This window comes from Manis javanica, chromosome 5, assembly GCF_040802235.1.
Source record: "Manis javanica isolate MJ-LG chromosome 5, MJ_LKY, whole genome shotgun sequence".
Lineage (NCBI taxonomy): Eukaryota > Metazoa > Chordata > Mammalia > Pholidota > Manidae > Manis > Manis javanica.
Window position 1 is genome coordinate 112,025,437 of NC_133160.1, and position 21,090 is coordinate 112,046,526.

A 21,090-nucleotide genomic window follows, 5' to 3' on the forward strand; every position below is an offset into this window, starting at 1 on the left:
TGCAGCACTTTTCCTCAGAAAAACAGGGAACTGCGTTGTTAACACAGTTTATGCTGTACAGTAAGCATTTTGTAAACTGTTCACTTGGACATTAACCTATTTGATAGACATGGAGAAGGAAGCAGAAAGGGAGGAGAAATGTGAAACTATCATAAAGTTACAAGAATGTGGAATATGCCAAACAAAATGCAGTCTTTTTAAAATTTTTTATTTCCTAGAGACTTATATCCAAGCATTCAGAATTCTGGATGTGACCAACAATGCATATAACATAAAATATTTTATATACTATAATATTTAAAACAGTAAAATTACGTTTTAAGCATTTATTTAAAATTCCTTAGCAGGATTCATTATCTCAGCCTGTTTTACACATTGGAAAATAGGCTTGTGCACTATCAGTAAAAGAAGTAAAACTCAAGTCAGTGCTTTCTCCACTGTATCATATTGTCTGTCTACTAAAGTCTTAAAAAAGGAATGTAAAAAATACCTTGGTAACATAAACATTTCCATAAATTATGTCTTTCTTTGCTTCTCTGCATTTTTTTTTTTTTGGTATCATTAGTATACAATTACATGAGCAACATTATAGTTACTAGACTCCCCCACTCTCATACGCCATTACAGTCACTGTCCATCAGCATAGTAAGATGCTATAGAATCACTACTTGTCTTCTCTGTGTTATACTGCCTTCCCCGTGCCCTTCCCACCCATCCTCCCCAGTCCCTTTACCCTTTGGTAACTGTTAGTCCATTCTTGTGTTCTGTGAGTCTGCTGCTGTTTTGTTCCTTCAGTTTTTCCTTTGTTCTTATACTCCATCATTTGATACTTGTCTTTCTCTACCTGGCTTACTTCACTGAGCATAATACCCTCTAGCTCCATCCATGTTGTTGCAAATGGTAGGATTTGTTTTTCTTCTTATGGCTGAATAATATTCCATTGTGTCTATGTACTATATCTTCTTTTTCCATTCATCTACTGATGGACGCTTAGGTTGCTTCCATTTCTTGGCTATTGTAAATAGTGCTGCGATAAACATAGGGGTGCATCTGTCTTTTTGAAAGTGGGCTCCTGCATTCTTAGGGTATATTCCTAGGAGTGGAATTCCTGGGTCAAATGGTATTTCTATTTTTAGTTTTTTGAGGATGCTCCATACTGCTTTCCACAATGGTTGAACTAAATTACATTCCCACCAGCAGTGTAGGAGGGTTCCCCTTTCTCCACATCCTCGCCAACATTTGTTGTTTGTCTTTTGGATGATGGCCATCCTAACTGGTGTGAGGTGATAATCTCATTGTGGTTTTAATTTGCATTTCTCTGATGAAATGCGATGTGGAGCATCTTTACATGTGCCTTTTGGCCATCTGAATTTCTTTGGAGAGGTGTCTGTTCAGATCCTCTGCCCATTTTTTAATTGGATTTTTTGCTTTTTGTTTGTTGAGGTGCATGAGCTCTTTATATATTTTCGATGTCAACTCCTTGATATGTCATTTTGAATATATTCTCCCATACTGTAGGATGCCTTTTTGTTCTACTGATGGTGTCCTTTGCTGTACAGAAGCTTTTTAGTTTGATATAGTCCCACTTGTTCATTTTTGCTTTTGTTTCCCTTGCCCAGGGAGATATGTTCATGAAGAATTTGCTCATGTTTACGTCCAAGAGAGTTTTGCCTATGTTTTCTTCTAAGAGTTTTATGGTTTCATGACTTAAATTCAGGTCTTTGATCCATTTTGAGTTTACTTTTGGATATGGAGTTCGGCAGTAATCCATTTTCATTCTCTTGTTTCTCTGCATTTTTATTCGTACTTTTAAATAATTTCGAAAAGAAATCCTTTACCCAGATTTACCTAGTGTTAACATTTTACCTCATTTGTTTTATCATTTTCCTCCTATTTCTCTCTCCATATATGTATGTTGCATACATATGGGCCTTTACTTCTAAATTTTTTAGTGTGTATTCCCTAAGAATAGGGATATTCTCTTACAGAGTCATAGTAAAGTTAACAATTTAAGTAGATTTAACATTGATTCATTACTTTTATCCTCCTATCTTGTATGTCTGTGTTCCCGTTATGACAATTGACCAAATAATGACCTTTATAATGTTTAACCTCTTTCTAGTGTAGGATCCGTCTAGGATCAGATATTGCACTTTGATTTTTCTGTACTCTCACTTAATCTGGAACATCCCCAGAGGTGTTCTCCACACTTTCTGTCTTTCCACTTTTGTTAATTACATACGATTTTTGAAATTTCAAGGAAACTTGAACTTTTTCTTTCATTACATTTCCATAGTCTGAGCAGAGTGGTTCCTTTGTTTTCTATTCATATGGTGAATTACACTGCTGAGTATTAAACCAACTTTGCATTCCTGGCCTAAATCCTACTTGCCTGTGGTATCTAGTCCTTTTCTTAGGATGCCAGATTCAGTCTGCTGGTACTTTGTCGAGGAATTTTGCATGGAGATTTAGAAGCGATAACTATTCTATAGTTTTATTTTTTAGTGTTATTGTCTGGTTTTGGTAGCAGAGCAATACCTGGTCTCATTAAATGAGAAGTGCTCTTCTTTTTTCCTTTTTGGAAGACATTGTGAAGAATTTGTATTTTTCTGTAAATTTTGGTAGAATTTACAAGTGAAGCCATTTGAGCATTGACTTAACAGAAAAACTTAAGTCACAAAACAAGAATTAAGTTAGTAAACAAACCAACTTTTGTCAAAGAAAACCCTGTTTTGATAATTGTGGGTCTTTGTCTTATTTTGTCTAAATTGTCCAATTTATTTACTTAGAATTGTTCAGAGAATTCCTATATAAATCCTTTTTATTTCTGTAATGTAGGTAGTAATGACCCCTCCATATTCCTGATTTTAGTACTTCATTCTGATTTTTCTTGGCCAGTGTAGCTAAAGGTCTGCCAATTTTGATCTTTTCAAAGAACTCTTGGTTTCATCAATTTTTCTCTTTTTCTATTTTCTACTTACTAATTTCCACTCTAATATTTCTTATATTCGTTCCTTTGGCTTGCTGTAGGTACAGTTTGCTCTGCTTTTTTCTGGTGTCTTAAGATAGAAGGTATTGATTTGAAGTCTCTCTTAATATGGGCATTTAAGGTATTAATTTTTCTCTAAGCACTATTGTCATTGCATCCTAAAAGTTTTGGTGCATTAGGTCTTCTCTTTCATTCACTTCAAAGTGGAATTCTAATTTCCCTTGTGATTTCTTCTTTGACCCAGATTACTTTGGTTTTAAAAAGTTAAGGCAAACATTTAAAAGGGCCTTAATTGTAGGAGACTGGAGAATGGGAATCTCATTGAACCTGATCTTACTGTTCTTTACATGATTTTATCCTATAATCCCTCTCTATTCCCCATCCATTCTCCCTAAAAGTAATCTTCAAAGAAAGCATTGTAAGGTAAAAGTAATCACTAGGGGCAGTCAGCCTTGGGGCTGTGATGGTAGGCCCTGGTGACCCACCCAGTCGGGTATAGCTAATGGGTTGAAATAATTAGTTAAGTAAGTCTGAAGTTTTGACAAGAGTTAATAAATTGCAGACTAAATTAGCTTTAAAAGAAACCTTAGAAGCTATAAAGTTCAATCTTCAGTGTGGTGTTTCTTTTAGATAATCTCTTGACAAGTGATTAGTTTATAGTCCACATCTAAGGTTAGTATTTATGTTTGCTTTAGATGAAATTACAGTCTCTTCATCTAATTTTGGAGAATCTAAGGAAAGTACTAAGACAACAAAATTGGAATCTTGGAACATCTCCACAGAATATAACCGTAGATGGGGTCTGGCAGGGACTTTTTTTAAAAAGAAAGACCACATTTAAGGCCCTGAACAAGGATGTACAACCCTCCTTTCTCTCACCTCCCCCAAAAGGCACCAAAACCCCACACAATGGGGTTGGGCAGGCAGAGGGAAGTTTGCCTAAGTGTTCCTTAGGAAGTGTTAAGAGTTTAGTTGACTGTGAGTTCTAAATTGATATTGTGGTGTGGCCTCCAAAAATAGCTAATGATCTTAGACTGCATTAATAAATTGGTGCTAGTTTAGAAGATCAGAAATCAAGGGTGAAGAACCCTTGAACAGTTTTTTAGCTGTGGAGAAGATGAATTGGTAAGCCTTTAAACATTTGAAGGATTGGTTTGTGAAAGATTAGACTTGGGTTTGTTGTTTTTGGTTGATGGTTTTTGTTGTTGGACCCAAGGGTTGCAGTGACCATTTGGTTGAGTCCCTATCTCATCAGGATACTGTGGTGTGGGCACTACGAGTGATATGAAGATATTGGTAGTTGTGATTATAAAGGAATTTATAATTTGTTTTTAGAAGGGAGAAAAGTCACACCAAATTACAGAATAGAGTTCTTGGAAGAAATTTACCTTTGAAATGGGCCTTTCAGGGTAGATGTTATTACTTCATCCTAAGTTACTTATATTTTTTCTTCTTGGTGAAAAGTACTTAGTGCTTACTATAGAAAATTTGCAAAAATTCAGAAGTTTGAAGAAGCAAAAAGGAAAAAAGTCACAGTCTAGTTAACCAGAGGTAGCTTGCAGTAGGTTGAGAAGCAAGTAGGTAAAATATGTAGAGTGATTAATAAGAGGATAGCACCAGGAGTTAAGGGGAAATGTGGAAATTGAAGAAGAGGTTTGTTACTTTTTGTTTTTTTAGAATTAATTTTAAATCCTATCAAATTTTGGAACTTTTCATATGTTGATTTAAGACATTTAAATTAAAAAATCCTATGAAGCTGAAGCACATACATAGTACAGGTACGTAGTTGAAAAAGTGAAATAGTTTTACAAAGTTTATAATGAAAACAGCATTCCCCTATTGCAGAGCTTCCTCCCCAGAGTTTAACCACTATCAGCTCTTACCTGTCCCTCTTGTTTGAGATTATATTTTTAATCTGTGGTTTTTTGATATTTCAGTTTAGATATTGCTTATGGTTTTCCTACTAGGAAATGTAATTCTACCCTCTCTCAACACCCCTCATCTTCCCAACATAGTTTTACTACAGTGTTTGTTGGAATACTCGCTCAGTATTTTCATCATTATTGCTATGTAAATATTGTGGTATATTATTACATTTACCTTGCATAATCTTTTTTTATGAATTAACTTTTCATTTGCTTAGCTTTCATCAAATCTACTGTTCTTTTCACATTCTTCAGCAATCCAATTTTCTACACGCAGTCATACCTCTCAAATGTAATAGTTTTTTTTTTAATGTAGAGACATCTCTCTTCTCAGTTGCTTTGCACTGATCTAGAGTTTTACTCTTTAGACTTGTTGCTCATTTTAGAGTACCAGTCACATTACTGTTGAACTTTCTAGATGAACACTGTCCAGTAGAATTATCTGCATTAATAGAAGTGTTCCTCTACTGCACTGTCCAATGTAGTATCCACTAGGCAAATGTGGCTATTGAGCACTTGAAATGGGGCTAGTGTGACTGCTAATTCTAATTTAAATAGCCACATGTGTAGCTGGTGGACACCATATTGGAAGGCAGTTCACGATGGTTTCATACTGATTAAGAGGGGATGGGTGGGATTTAAAATAATGGATGTAACTTTTTTTAATAAAGAAGAAGGTTAGTAGCCCTGAGCTGATAAGATTTTTAAGAGGAATATTTGGGACTGCTATTTATAAGCATTCCTAGTTAAAAGAAAAGCCTGTGACTTAAATTTTTTGGACACAATTCGACATAGTAATGTTTTGATCAGAGTACAAATATTCTGTCAATTATATGGGCATGTTTTTATTCTGTTTATAACTGAGCTTCATATTTAAGGTGAGAATATTGTAGATAATTGATTATTATAACATTTTGCTACATGATATTTTAAAGAGCTATAAAATCCTGTACTGACTCATAACATCATTATTTTGTATTATGAATTACATAATAAGAACCAACATATTTACACAATGCTACTTATTCTATAATTAAATTAAGAGCATTGTCTTATATTTTATTTTATAGGTAGCTACATCAAGCTGGGAGGCAGGCAGATCCAAAGGATATCATGAAGTTTCCAGGGCCTTTGGAAAACCAGAGGTTGTCTTTTCTATTGGAAAAGGCAATCTCTAGGGAAGCTCAGATGTGGAAGGTGAATGTGCCGAAAATGCCTACAAATCAGGTAATGATTTCTCTCTTCTCTATAGATGGATGACTTCTATTAGAAGTAAGTATACAGTAGAATCATCAGGGAAATGTAAATCAAAACTGCATGAGATATCGTCTCACACCAGTCAGAATGGCCACCATCCAAACGACAAGAAATATCAAGTGTTGGCAAAGATGTGGAGACAGGGGAACCCTCCTACACTGTTGGTGGGAAGGTAAATTGGTTCATCCACTTCGGAAGTCAGTAGAGGTTCCTCAAAAAGCAAAAAAGAAATACCATATGATTCAGCAGCTCCACTTCTGGGAAGTTATCTGAAGAAAACAAAATCACTAAATTAAAAAAGATATATGCAGCCCTGTGTTTATTGCCGCATTCTTTACAGTAGCCAAGATATGGAAGCAACCACAGTGCCTATCAAACGAGTGGATAAAAAAGATGTAGTACATATATACAGTGGAATATACTTAAATAAGAAAAAAAATTGAACCTGAGGCAGTTCTCTTCCCATTCTGCTTTATTTTTCACCTTTGATTTTTGTGTTCTTGTGTGATATTTAGGTTACTTGGGGATTCATTCATTAAGTAAATGTCTATTAAGTATCTGCTCATTCTGAGCACTGTTCTAGGCATTGGGAATACAACAGTGGGTAAAACAGAATTCCTGCCCTTATGTTATGGCACTCTGGAAAGCCGCCAAGCTTTATTGCAGCTGCCTTTGAAAAACCATTCCTTTCTTCTGCCATCTTCTTAAATCAGCATAAACCATAATAATAATATACTTTTACAACATGATCTTGGAGGGTAATATTCTACCAAGATGGTAGAAGATTGCTATGTTATTTAATATGGCCTGTTTCTCTAGATAATTTAACAAATGTGATGCCAGAGAACCAAATAGTGTCAGAACTTCTAGGAGGGATTTACTTAAGTATTTATTTGCCTTTAGTAACGCCAAGTAGTCTTCTAAGATGTGGGTGGTCTTGGTCTAGTAGAGATAGGAAATAAGATAGGGACCGGAGTAAACACCTGTGGGGACTTGAGCCACTTGGCTGGAGTAACCCTTAAGGACACTTACCTATTCTAGTTCTAATTCCTTTATTTTCTGCCACTCTGAGAGACTGGCTTTTCTACTTTGCTTTCCACCATTACTTCTAACCACAATTTGCCTCCTTGATTCCTGGTAGAAGAGAAACACAGCTTGGTCATTCAACCATACGTATGTCTTTTCTAACTTAAAAAAAATTTGTTAAGTGTTGGTCATAATGGAGAAATGTATATATTCAAACTTCCTTTTTATTTATGCTGCTTTCCTCCAGTTTACTTCTCTCTTCCTCTTTTTCCACCTAAATTCTACTTCAAGGTCATTTTCTTAAAATTCTTTTAAATTGAATCCTCTCTCTCCCAGTTTTCAAGATGCAGTGGTCACAAGAATATTGTATACTTACCACTCCCCCTTTGTGTGCTCCTACAGCACTCTGTACTTACCTTATGATAGCACACAATATTATTTCCTGGTAATTTGACTGCATTCCCTTTGGGTAGGATTGTGTCATTTTTGTTTACTAGCACATAACAGGCTTGTTTATAACACATTCATTTGTAATTCGTTAAGATTAGAGAAGTTATTTTATATAATAATAGAACTTTCAAGTACATGACAGTTTTATAAGAATTTGGGAGGGCAAAAATTAAAGACTGGTCAAAAGTGACATGCACTTTCAGGTACTGTCAGTTTATTTTGCTAAAGTACTTTTGATATACCAAGATAAAGCTATTTATATAAAGATGGTTTTCATTAGAATTTTGAAACTGTAAGGGATCTTAAAGGTCATTAATTATGTGATTTCCAAACACAGGATCTCAGAATATATGGAATCATAGAGTATGTACTGACCTCCTTTTCCTTTGCTCAGTACTTTTTTTTGGTCAGATTCATCCATGTCACTTAATGTAGCCAAAATTTATTCTGTCATGTATTATTCCATCATATGAATTTATGTGTTCTGTTGATGGTCATTAGAGTCATTTTCTTGTGCATGTCTCTTGGTGAATATATATGTACATTTCTGTTGAGTATATTCCTAAGGGTGGAATTGCTAGAACCTAGACTATGTGTATTCTCAGCTTTAGTGGATGCCACCAATTGTATTTCCAAAACATACCATCTATTTTTTATTTTTTATTTTTTCAAAATATCAGCTTCATTGTGAGCTCCTTGATACCAGGGACATTGTCTCTATTTTCCTCCATAATATTTCAAGGGTATAGTTCTGCCATTTTTACTGGAAAAAAATTATATTTGCTCTTATGATAACAGCATTTTCTATTTTCCTTGGACCTTGTTTTTTTAAAACCCTTCCAGCAGAGTATGAAAGTCTCAAGTTTCACTACATCCTTGGTATTGTCTTTTTCATTTTAGTTTTACTGGTGAGTGTGTTACAGTATCATACTAGATTTTAATTTGCATTTCCTTGATAACTAATGGAGATCAGAAGTATTTCATGTGTTCATTGGCAATTAGATATCCTTTTTTAATGAAATGTCTGTTCAAATCTTTGACCTGGGTTTCTATTGAGCTGTCTTTTTTTTTTGTTACTTGTTTTATAGGTCATCTTTTGCAGGCCCTTTTTAACAGATATCTTCAACTCTGTTGACCTTCTGACAAATAGAAGTTCTTAATTTTTAATGAAGTTTATCAAACTTTTTTCTTTTTGCTTAATCGTGTTAAAGAAATGTTTGTCTAGTCCAAGGTAATAAAGCTACTGTCTTGCATTTTTTCTGGAAACTTTTTTTTTTGTCTTTCACATTTAGATCTACATTCCAGTTGGAATTTTGATTTTTTGTTTAGTATGATGTGAAGTACGAGTGAAGAATCACTTTTCTCCATATCGATACCCAGCACCATTTATTAAAAAGACTTTTCCCCCACATTGTCTTGCAGTGTGCTTTTGTTATAAATCAAGTGACTACTGTGTATGTGTAGATAGATTTGTGGGTCTGTTGCTTCTCTCTGTTCTCATCATTGGTCTGTTTGCCTCTCTTTTAATGCAAATACTGCCTTATAGCAGTATAGTCTTTGATGGCATAAAATTTGTTCTTTTTCTTTTTTTCAACAGTGTCTTGACTTTTAGGCCTTTTGTCTTCCATATATATTTTAAAGTATACTTGTCAATTTTTTAAAAAATACAAAAGAAATTATAAGGGCTTGGTTATATTGAATTTATAGGTTGACTATTATAAGTCTTGCAATCTGTAAATTTAGGCTTTTCATTTTCTTTAAAGGTGGTTTGTTTCTTTTAATAATGTTTGGTAGTTTAGGCTTATTCTTGGGTATTTGAATTTTGTTGAAGCTACTACAAATACTACTGTTTTAAAAGTTCTCACTTTTTGTGTTTTTGTTTCTGTATGCTGATAAATAGAAATGAAAAAAGATTTTTTATATATTGACCATACTAAATTAGCTTATTAATAGTTTGCAGTCTTTTTTTGGGTTTTCTGTATATTATACATAGTTATGTAACAGTGAATAGTCATGGTTTTATTTCTTCCTTTCCATTTGTAATGCTTTTTATTTATTTTCTTGCTTTACAGAATTAGCTAGGGCCTCCAGGGCACTTTTGGATGTAAATGATGGTAGCAGGCAGGCACCCTTGTCTCAGTCTCAGTCTCAATTTGAGGGGTAATATTCAGTATTTCACCATTAAGTATAATATTTGCTATATATTTATTTAGACAGTCTGTCAGATTAAGAAATGCTTTTCTCTGCCTTAGTTTACTAAGAAATTTTTCATAAATGTTGCATTTCTATACATCACTGGATTTTCTTAACATTTTGCTTAGGATTTTTGCATCTGTTTTCATGGGTGAGATTGGTTTATAATGCTTTTGTCAGGTTTTCATGATAAAGTTATGCTGGCTTTGGAAAATTAATTGGGGAGTGTTCCTGCTTTATTTTCATTGTTTAGATTGGTATTTTTTTTCTTAAATGTTGGAAGGTTTCACTCGGGAACCACTGGGACGTAGAGATTTATTTGTGGGAAAGTAATCATTAATTCAGCTTTTTGGTAAATGTGAGACTAATCAAGTTTTCATTTAAATCTTCAATTTGGTAAAGTGTGTTTTTTCAAAGAATTTACTCATTTCATCTAAATTGTCAAGTTCTTATATAAAGTTAATCATAATATCTTTTTAACATGTAAAGAAAAGGGTCTGTAGTGTTTCCCCTTTTCAATCTTGGTGTTTTGTGTGATTACCTTTGTTGTGATTTTTTGGCAGTTTCCCTCAAAGCAGAGCTGTCTCCCATTTGTTGTTAGATCCACACTTTGGGTTCTAAATTTTAGTTACATTTTTCAGTTTAGAATTTCTCTTTGAATTTGTTTTATAGGTTTCATTTCTTTAGTGAAATTCTTCATTTTGTCACCTATTTTCTCCATTCCCTCTCTTGTATTAATATAATTTCTTATATTAATATCGGTCCTTTTCTGATAACCCCCAACTTTAGATCTTTTTGTTGCCTTCCCTCCCCTCTGTTTTTCTCTTGGTTTTTAGTCACTTGGTTCTTGTCATCCCTGATAAATTTTGATTGGATTGGCTGAGCATTATAAAAAATTGTAGAGGCTCTAGCAGGAGGGTTCAGTCCTCCCTCTGGTGGGCAAATTGAGCAGCAGATTAATCACTTTAATCCAGTGAGAAACTGTGTTGATGGGAGGCAGGGTTGCAGTTGGGTATGGTTTCACCCGCCTCTGGTTTGCTGCATCTCCTCTAGTGTAACCAGATTCCAGCTGACAGCTTTGGGTGTTCACCAGGGCCCTTTATTCCTGAAGGGTGCCGAATTCTCCCCTGAACTCATTCTTCCTTTTCAGAGGCATTTGCTTATTAATTAGCTTCTTAGATGCCTGACCTTCCCAACTTCAGATTTCATCCAGAAAATTGTATTAAGGGGAAATCAGCTGAGTATCACATTCAGATCTCTGACCCTCCTCCTCCCCCACTAGGTTTTTGGCTCCTTAAGGCTCTCAAAATCTGTGGGTTTCTTTGCTTATGCTCTCAGCCTCTTACCATACTAACAGGATGCCTGTACCTCCTTTCTAGAATCTTGGCTCCTAAAGGCTTGGTTGTCCTAGCAGTTCTGCTGCCTTTAAAACAGGTTTTTGTTGTTAGTACTTTTTCTAGTTGTTCTCAGCTGGGGTATAGGTTACTGCTACCAAAAGCAGAAATGTAATTTTTAAAAAAAGTTGAATTTCACAGGTGTGATGAGATGCTGTGGTAGGAGCACAGGAAGATACTTAGCCCAACCTAAGGTGTCAGGAAAGTGTTTGATGGGGAGTAAATACTGAAATAGCTCTTGAAGGATAAATAATAAGGGAGGTAAAAGAGAGAGGTTCCAACCAGTGGAACAAGTATGAGCGAAGGAGCAGTGATGTACAATAATAGCATGGCATGAGCAAAGCCATAAATACAAATACTATTCTTACAGTTTGAATTTTAAAGCAGAAGGTGATGGAAAGTGAGTGAGGCTAAAGAGGTAGGCTATAGAGGGATTTGTATACCATGCCTGGATAATTGTACTTAATCTTTTAGGTAACAGCTAACCTTTCAGAGTTTAAAGCTGGTGGGAGTGGGAGGATTTGTGTTTTAATCAGAATAGCAACATGTGGAATGTAAAGCCCTGTGTTTTACCATGTATTCTCTTTGGGATTAGTTCAATCAATTTATTAAACCCTCTTAACCCTATTTGAGTAACCCACATAAGAGAAAACCTGTCCCTTGATGAGTAAATACTGTGTGGAGTTGGTGGCTGGTGGGTAAGTAGGCTTCCTTCCTTCCTCCCTCCCTCCCTTCCTTCTGAATGGGATTACTTAGGCACAGAATTTAATTTTGGTAAAGCTATCTTGATAATGTTACTCTTTAGTACACATTTAAATTGATTTGAAAAAGTGATCTTAAAATCAGTATCACTTCACTAAAAGTGAGTCTTCTCTGAATACCATCTTTTGTGATGTGTTGTATTGGCTTTTAATTTTTTTGTGTGTATGTTGTTAGTTTTGGCTAGTGATAATACTAGCCATGCAGGAATGCATTCTTGGCCCTATTCTCAAATTTTAATATAAGTCATATTAAAGTCCAAAGATATTGTCATGATCTCTTTTATAACTAACTGGATTATAATTGGTTTAAAAGAATTACTTATATGTTATATTTTGTAAATTTATTTTTTCTGGGATTAGAGATCAGGTATTGTTGGAAGTGGGAAAAGACAAAACTAATATTCGAGTGCCTTTTGCATTCTGTGTTTGTGCTTTACAGAAGTTACATCATTTAGTGGTATCTATAATATGGAAGTCTCTATGTCTGTTTCCCTGTCTGAAACACCCTTAAGGCACATGTATCATGTCCATCTTTTGTGGTACTTTTTACAATTACATGTTTGTGTTATTTCTTTAACACAATGTCAAAAACCATATAGTCAGATTATGTAATATAATTTGTCACTTAGGGATTTTTTTCTCCTGTATCCCCATTGTATCTCTGACCTGAAGGTGAAATTAATGGTGTTCTTGTCATTGATACTCTAATTATTGTCCACCTCCCTAAAAGCCTGCCCAGTTTCTCCAGATTATATTATCATCTACCTCTCCTTGTGTGAATTTATTTCCTTGTCATTAATTTGTTTGGATGGCTTACTTAAAATTACTTTTCTTTATCACTTTAGGTAAAATTTCATCTTGGTAGGGATGTAATTTTTCTTGAATGCTTATTAACTCCCTCTATCTAGAAGTTTTGTGACTGCCTTCACTTGGTTCCCAGGGACCTTCAGGGGGCCCCTAGTTCAGAACTAGACCTTAAATTAGCACCACAGGACTCTATGGGAAATGGTATATTGTAGAGTCAGTGACCATGCTAACTGCTGGCTTGACCCAGGGCTTAGTTGTAAGGCTGTGTCTGCTTCCTCTCACCTATGTGGAGAAGCCATAGCTCCAGACAGTAGTGTTCTGCTGCCTTTTTCAAACTGTCTTTGTGAGAAGCAGAATCTGACCTCTTGTTTTAACAGCTTAACTCCAGTTTCCTCTGTCATGTTGGACAGTAGTCTTTGCAGAACATGAATTCCCGTGCTACTGTATGCACCCAGAATCTATCAAGCCTACAGTTTCAGTCCCATGAACTAACTGCCTTCTGTTTTGTTTTGTTTTTTCCTTTTGCCCTGTGTTTCTTTTTGATTCAGGGAATCCTATCACTGATTCTTGGAGTATTTGTTTTGAGAGTCTTTTCCACCCACCTTGATTTTATTTGCAAGTTGAAAGAGCTTAACAATAGGTTATTGCCTTCAGGTTGACATCATTCCTATCCTTCAGAGTAAAATTCACAGGCTTAAAAATGTGGCTCTTTCCCTTGCCTTGCAAATGATCACTGTCTTTGCTCACTTTTTAGTTTTAAGATAAAAATAATTTGCTGTCTCCTCCAAGAAGCTTTCATTCTACTTCCACACCGGCCCAGGTACCCTTCTAGTGTGCTCGCCTAGCACCCTGTTTTAGGCTTATCATAATTTACTAACTTTTTCTGATTGTTGTTTCACTGTGAAACTGAATTAAATGTCTTGATTATCATATTCTTTCAAATTATTGTTCATAGTCTTTAACGCCAGCTTGGTGGTGAGATGTTAAAGTAAGAGGTCATAAACCATCTTTATTTCATTTTCTTGTCAGTATTTCTTGTGCAGTATTCTAGGGTCAGTCAATATTTGACAGAAGGAATTGACTGGGAGGTGTATATATATATATATGGCAGTTAACCTTCTAAAATACCAGTTACAACTGAGATTTAGAGCTATATGTTGAAATTATGTAAGTGTAATTAATTGGTTTGGTCAACACTGAGAAACTCTTTGTTGTACTAAAGCTGAAAAGTGACAGGAGGTTCAAAAAAAATAAGAGAAATTAGTCAGTGCAGTGGCAGAGAGAGGGGACTCACAACACTAAAGAAAAGTCATCTATTCCTCACAACACTAAAGAAAACCAAGAGGAAGGAAAGAAGAAATTCCAATGGAAAATACCTGTTTGAAGAGATAAATTGTCAAAATATACAGCCAGCCCTTCATTCTTTAATAGTTCTTAATGCATCTCTCTGTGATAGAGTAATTTCATAAAGTTGAGTGATCAAGAAAACAGTTGAAGCTATGATCTCTATACTTGCGAAGGAATGAAATAATATGTTTTTAAAGACATTTCCAACAAAAATGGTTATGATGTTAAAGACTCCAGTGCTTGAATTAAACCTTAATTTGTCTGGAACCCTTACTGAAAATACTCTTTTTTTTATTAGTCACAGAGTTTATTTCTGTACCTTGTTGTGTTTACCTGGCAGAAGTGTTCATATGGATCTGCTGCTTGGTTTATTATGAGTAAATAAAGTATTCCTAGGTTTTCTTTTTAAAGTGTGTACCTTCTAAAAATTAAGCCTATGCTCAATAGTTCAAAATAATATGTAGAAGATTAAAACAACATTTTGTGTCTGTGTAATATCTCCAGTGGTCAATTAGTTCAGGTGAATTTCCCCTTTAGTGTTCTTTCATTATCCTCAAATGTGTAATTTGTTGTTCCTGTGTCTTTGATTTATTCCTGTTTAGTTTTATTTTTAATGGGCTATCCTTCTATTATAATCCATTTATATTTCCTAAAGTGCTTTAATGGATATTTGCTGCCTTAAAAATAAATTCACTATTTTCTTATTGTCATTTGAATTGGGAAAACTTAATTCCAAAATTCCTATCAGTTTATAATAGTGTTACCTAAACTTTATTATATTTCCTGAATTTAATTACATAGATATATGGTGAGACGGCCCAGTGAAGATTCTATCTAATAAATAGTAAGAGAATATTGGATATTGATATTAAATGCTACAACCAGTGTATAGTTTTATCTTCATTTATCTCATTTGTTAGATTTTGAATAAACTTAATACATTTTTAAACATGCAAACATGTAGTCCAAAGCATCTGCTAACCTTTTTTTTTTTTTTTTTTTTTTTATCTCCACGCTAATTACTTTATTCTTTTATTTACTTCATAGATAAAACACAAAGTAAAGATGTATAAACCCCATTTTATGAGCTTAGAAAAGTATAAAATGACCAAACTTCCATAATAATTCATAGTAATTTCATAATCGATACATTCATTTTCTGAAATTTCTTGTTTTTTTTTTTTTTTTTTTTTTTTTTTTGAGAGGGCATCTCTCATATTTATTGATCAAATGGTTGTTAACAACAATAAAATTCAGTATAGGGGGGGTCAATGCTCAATGTACAATCATTAATCCATCTCAAGCCTAATTCTCGTCAGTCTCCAATCTTCTGAAGCATAACGAACAAGTTCTTACATGGTGAACGAATTCTTACAGAGTGAATAAATTCTTACATGGTGAACAGTACAAGGGCATTCATCACAGAAACTTTCGGTTTTGATCATGCAATATGACCTATAAACCATCAGGTCAAATATGAATATTCATTTGATTTTTGTACTTGATTTATATGTTGATCCCACATTTCTCCTATTATTATTATTATTTTTATTTTTAATAAAATGCTGAAGTGGTAGGTAGATGCAAGATAAAGGTAGAAAACATAGTTTAGTGCTGTAAGAAGGCAAATGTAGATGATCAGATGATCAGGTGTGTGCCTATGGACTAAGTATTAATCCAGGCTAGACAAGGGCAGCAAGACATCCACGGATGCAGAAGATTTCTCTCAAAGCAGGGGGGGTGAGGTTCTGAGCCTCACCTCTGTTGATCCCCAAATTCTCACCTGATGGCCCCCCTGCGACTGTGCCTGTCTTAGGTTGTTCCTCCCTTGAGGAATCTTACCCGTCTCTGGCTAACCAGTCATCTTCCGGGGCCATACAGGGAAATGTAAAGTTGGTAAGTGAGAGAGAAGCCATATTGTTTGCAAAGGTTAGCTTTTTACTTCTTTGCAGATTTATGCCCTGTGGCTTCTATGCCCAGCACTTGTCTCGAGGTATCTTTACCACCTGGAGGAATTATGATACTCGGTAAATTCAATATGAGGCACGAATTCTATTTAAGGTTTGTAATTAGGAAGGAAGAAGAAAAGCTATAGATGTAGCATATGAAGGAAACTTGGGAGGATTGATTATTTCTTTGACATATCTTCTTGTATAGTACCTTAAGTATGTATAGGTTTTAAACTACTAACTAATTTGCACACACATATTAACATAATAGGAATACGGTGACATAAACAAAGCAAATCTATAATTACCATCCATCTCCAGTGAAGCCAAGAAAACCATTTAGGCACCCTAGGCATTTGTGAAAATTTATCTATAATATGATGGATATTTTCCAACTGTACTTGAACCATCAGACAAATTAAAGCAGCCCATTTCTGGGATCTGTTCACATCCCATATGTTCTTTTAACCATAGATAGTCTATAGTCATGAGATTTTGGGGTGCTACAACTTGCACCCCTCCCAACTCCTGGTTGAGTTCCAACAGTACAGATCCAGTCAAATTCGTTGTCTCACTGTATGCACATGCCAGCCTAGACATCTCCCTCCTCCTTCTTATGGCAAGTCCAGGAGACGGTGGGCTGGATGCAGCCACAACCGCAGCATCGTCCGGATCCCTGGGGAGGCTTTTTGATGATCATCCCCCGGCACGAGTCCTCCAGAGAGTGCTGATGCCGGAAGCTCCTCCTCATATCGTATCTTATTTCATTTTCTGGGTATCCAAGCTAGGCCTTGATCTTCTGCGTAGAAACAAACAGACCCTTTGCCCACACTTTGACATGCCCTCTATACCACTGTGCAGAACTCATTGGAGGTCAGCACACAGTAACTGCTTTTTTTTTTAATTAAGAGAAAGGAATATTATCAGAAAAGAGTACCTCCATAGCTGATCATCTGACACCCTTTAAGTGATCAACATTAAGGATATTTAAAGCATGCGTTGATCTTTGATTTACCAATAGTTTTATCCTGTTAACGAGTAATCCCCTTTTCTTTCTTTCTTTCTTTCTTTTTTTTTTTTTTTAAATTTTTAATCTACCCTTACATGAAGAATACTATGTTTACTATGCTCTCCCCTATATCAGGTCCCCCCTAACAACCCCATTACGGTTACTGTCCATCAGCTTAGCAAAATGTGGTAGAGTCACTACTTGTCCTCTCTGTGTTGTGCAGCCCACCCTCCCCTTTCTCCCTCCCCCCCATGCATGCTAATCTTAATACCCCACTTCTTCTTCCCCCCCCTTATCCCTCCCTGCCCACCCATCCTCCCCAGTTCCTTTCCCTTTGGTACCTGTTAGTCCATTTTTGGGTTCTGTAATTCTGCTGCTGTTTTGTTCCTTCAGTTTTTCCTTTGTTCCTATACTCCTCAGATGAGTGAAATCATTTGGTATTTCTCTTTCTCCGCTTGGCTTATTTCACTGAGCATAATACTCTCCAGCTCCATCCATGTTGCTGCAAATGGTTGGATTTTTCCACTTCTTATGGCTGAGTAGTATTCCATTGTGTATATGTACCACATCTTCTTTATCCATTCATCTACAGATGGACATTTAGGTTGCTTCCAATTCTTGGCTATTGTAAATAGTGCTGCGATAAACATAGGAGTGCATCTGTCTTTCTCAAACTTGATTGCTGCGTTCTTAGGGTAAATTCCTAGGAGTGGAATTCCTGGGTCAAATGGTAGGTCTGTTTTGAGCATTTTGATGCACCTCCATACTGCTTTCCACAATGGTTGAACTAATTTACATTCCCACCAGCAGTGTAGGAGGGTTCCCCTTTCTCCACAGCCTCGCCAACATTTGTTGTTCTTTGTCTTTTGGATGGCAGCTATCCTTACTGGTGTGAGGTGATACCTCATTGTAGTTTTAATTTGCATTTCTCTGATAATTAGCGATGTGGAGCATCTTTTCATGTGTCTCTTGGCCATCTGTATTTCTTTTTTGGAGAACTGTCTGTTCAGTTCCTCTGCCCATTTTTTAATTGGGTTATTTGTTTTTTGTTTGTTGAGGCGTGTGAGCTCTTTATATATTCTGGACGTCAAGCCTTTATCAGATCTGTCATTTTCAAATATATTCTCCCATACTGTAGGGTTCCTTTTTGTTCTATTGATGGTGTCTTTCGCTGTACAGAAGCTTTTCAGCTTAATGTAGTCCCACTTGCTCATTTTTGCTGTTGTTTTCCTTGCCCGGGGAGATATGTTCAAGAAGAGATCACTCATGTTTATGTCTAAGAGGTTTTTGCCTATGTTTTTTTCCAAGAGTTTAATGGTTTCGTGACTTACATTCAGGTCTTTGATCCATTTTGAGTTTGCCTTTGTATATGGGGTTAGACAATGGTCCAGTTTCATTCTCCTACATGTAGCTGTCCAGTTTTGCCAGCACCATCTGTTGAAGAGACTGTCATTTTGCCATTGTATGTCCATGGCTCCTTTATCAAATATTAATTGACCATATATGTTTGGGTTAATTTCTGGGGTCTCTAATCTGTTCCACTGGTCTGTGGCTCTGTTCTTGTGCCAGTACCAAATTGTCTTGATTACTATGGCTTTGTAGTAGAGCTTGAAGTTGGGGAGTGAGATCCCCCCTACTTTATTCTTCTTTTTCAGGATTGCTTTTGCTATTCGGGGTCTTTGGTGTTTCCATATGAATTTTTGAATTATTTGTTCCAATTCATTGAAGAATGTTGCTGGTAATTTGAGAGGGATTGCATCAAATTTGTATATTGCTTTCGGCAGGATGGCCATTTTGACGATATTAATTCTTCCTAGCCATGAGCATGGGATGAGTTTCCATTTATTAGTGTCCCCTTTAATTTCTCTTAAGAGTGACTTGTAGTTTTCAGAGTATAAGTCTTTCACTTCCTTGGTTAGGTTTATTCCTAGGTATTTTATTCTTTTTGATGCAATGGTGAATGGAATTGTTTTCCTGATTTCTCTTTCTATTGATTCGTTGTTAGTGTATAGGAAAGCTACAGATTTCTGTGTGTTGATTTTGTATCCTGCAACTTTGCTGTATTCCGATATCAGTTCTAGTAGTTTTGGAGTGGAGTCTTTAGGGTTTTTTATGTACAGTATCATATCATCTGCAAATAGTGACAGTTTAACTTCTTCTTTACCAATCTGGATTCCTTGTATTTCTTTGTTTTGTCTGATTGCCGTGGCTAGGACCTCCAGTACTATGTTAAATAACAGTGGGGAGAGTGGGCATCCCTGTCTGGTTCCCGATCTCAGTGGAAATGCTTTCAGCTTCTCGCTGTTCAGTATAATGCTGGCTGTGGGTTTATCATAGATGGCCTTTATTATGTTGAGGTACTTGCCCTCTATTCCCATTTTGCTGAGAGTTTTTATCATGAATGGATGTTGAATTTTGTCAAATGCTTTTTCAGCATCTATGGAGATGATCATGTGGTTTTTGTCTTTCTTTTTGTTGATGTGGTGGATGATGTTGATGGATTTTCGAATGTTGTACCATCCTTGCATCCCTGGGATGAACCCCACTTGGTCATGGTGTATGATCCTTTTGATATACTGTTGAATTCTGTTTGCTAATATTTTATTGAGTATTTTTGCATCTACATTCATCAGGGATATTGGTCTGTAATTTTCTTTTTTGGTGGGGTCTTTTCCTGGTTTTGGTATTAGGGTGATGTTGGCTTCATAGAATGAGTTTGGGAGTATTCCCTCTTCTTCTATTTTGTGGAACACTTTAAGGAGAATGGGTATTATGTCTTCTCTGTGTGTCTGATAAAATTCCGAGGTAAATCCGTCCGGCCCCGGGGTTTTGTTCTTGGGTAGTTTTTTGATTACTGTTTCAATTTCTTTGCTTGTAATTGGTTTGTTTAACTTTTGTGTTTCTTCCTTGGTCAGTCTTGGGAGGTTGTATTTTTCTAGGAAGTTGTCCATTTCTTCTAGGTTTTCCAGCTTGTTGGCATATAGGTTTTCATAGTAGTCTTTAATAATTCTTTGTATTTCTGTGGAGTCTGTCGTGATTTTTCCATTCTCATTTCTGATTATGTTGATTTGTGTTGACTCTCTTTTTCTCTTAATAAGTTGGGCTAGAGGCTTATCTATTTTGTTTATTTTCTCAAAGAACCAGCTCTTGGTTTCGTTGATTTTTGCTATTGTTTTATTCTTCTCAATTTTGTTTATTTCTTCTCTGATCTTTATTATGTCCCTCCTTCTGCTGACTTTAGGCCTCATTTGTTCTTCTTTTTCCAGTTTTAATAATTGTGATGTTAGACTATTCATTTGGGATTGTTCTTCCTTCTTCAAGTGTGCCTGGATTGCTATATACTTTCCTCTTAAGACTGCTTTCGCTGCATCCCACAGAAGTTGGGGCTTAGTGTTGTTGTTGTCATTTGTTTCTATATATTCCTTGATCTCTATTTTGATTTGTTCATTGATCCATTGATTATTTAGTAGCATGTTGTTAAGCCTCCATGTGTTTGTGAGCCTTTTTGTTTTCTTTGTAGAATTTATTTCTACTTTCATACCTTTGTGGTCTGAAAAATTGGTTGGTAGAATTTCAATATTGTGGAACTTACTGAGGCTCTTTTTGTGAGCTAGTATGTGGTCTATTCTGGAGAATGTTCCATGTGCACTTGAGAAGAATGTATATCCTGTTGCTTTTGGATGTAAAGTTCTATAGATGTCTATTAGGTCCATCTGTTCTAGTGTGTTGTTCAGTGCCTGTGTGTCTTTACTTATTTTCTGCCCGGTGGATCTATCCTTTGGGGTGAGTGGTGTGTTGAAGTCTCCTACAATGAATGCATTGCAGTCTATTTCCCTCTTTAGTTCTGTTAGTATTTGCTTCACATATGCTGGTGCTCCTGTATTGGGTGCATATATATTTAGAATGGTTATATCCTCTTGTTGGACTAAGCCCTTTATCATTATGTAGTGGCCTTCTTTATCTCTTGTTACTTTCTTTGTTTT

General features: G+C 35.7%; 2 protein-coding genes across 7 annotated transcripts in view; one reads left to right on the top strand and one right to left on the bottom strand.

The window, feature by feature from the left end:
- Positions 1-21,090, top strand: part of CCNI (cyclin I) — a 36,389-nt gene that overhangs the window by 2,803 nt on the left and 12,496 nt on the right. For 3 of the 4 annotated variants that reach the window (XM_037003204.2, XM_037003203.2, XM_073237430.1), the window contains exon 2: positions 5,985-6,141. The exons of the other annotated variant lie outside the window; for it this stretch is intronic. In XM_037003204.2, coding sequence (XP_036859099.1) covers positions 6,028-6,141 — 114 coding nt within the window. In that variant the 5' untranslated portion in view covers positions 5,985-6,027. The remainder of the gene's footprint in view (positions 1-5,984; positions 6,142-21,090) is intronic. 4 annotated transcript variants of the gene reach the window in all.
- SEPTIN11 (septin 11) overlaps positions 7,203-21,090 on the bottom strand; it is a 179,845-nt gene continuing 165,957 nt past the window's right edge. For all 3 annotated transcript variants that reach the window (XM_073237426.1, XM_073237429.1, XM_073237427.1), the window contains exon 10: positions 7,203-7,305. In XM_073237426.1, coding sequence (XP_073093527.1) covers positions 7,224-7,305 — 82 coding nt within the window. In that variant the 3' untranslated portion in view covers positions 7,203-7,223. The remainder of the gene's footprint in view (positions 7,306-21,090) is intronic.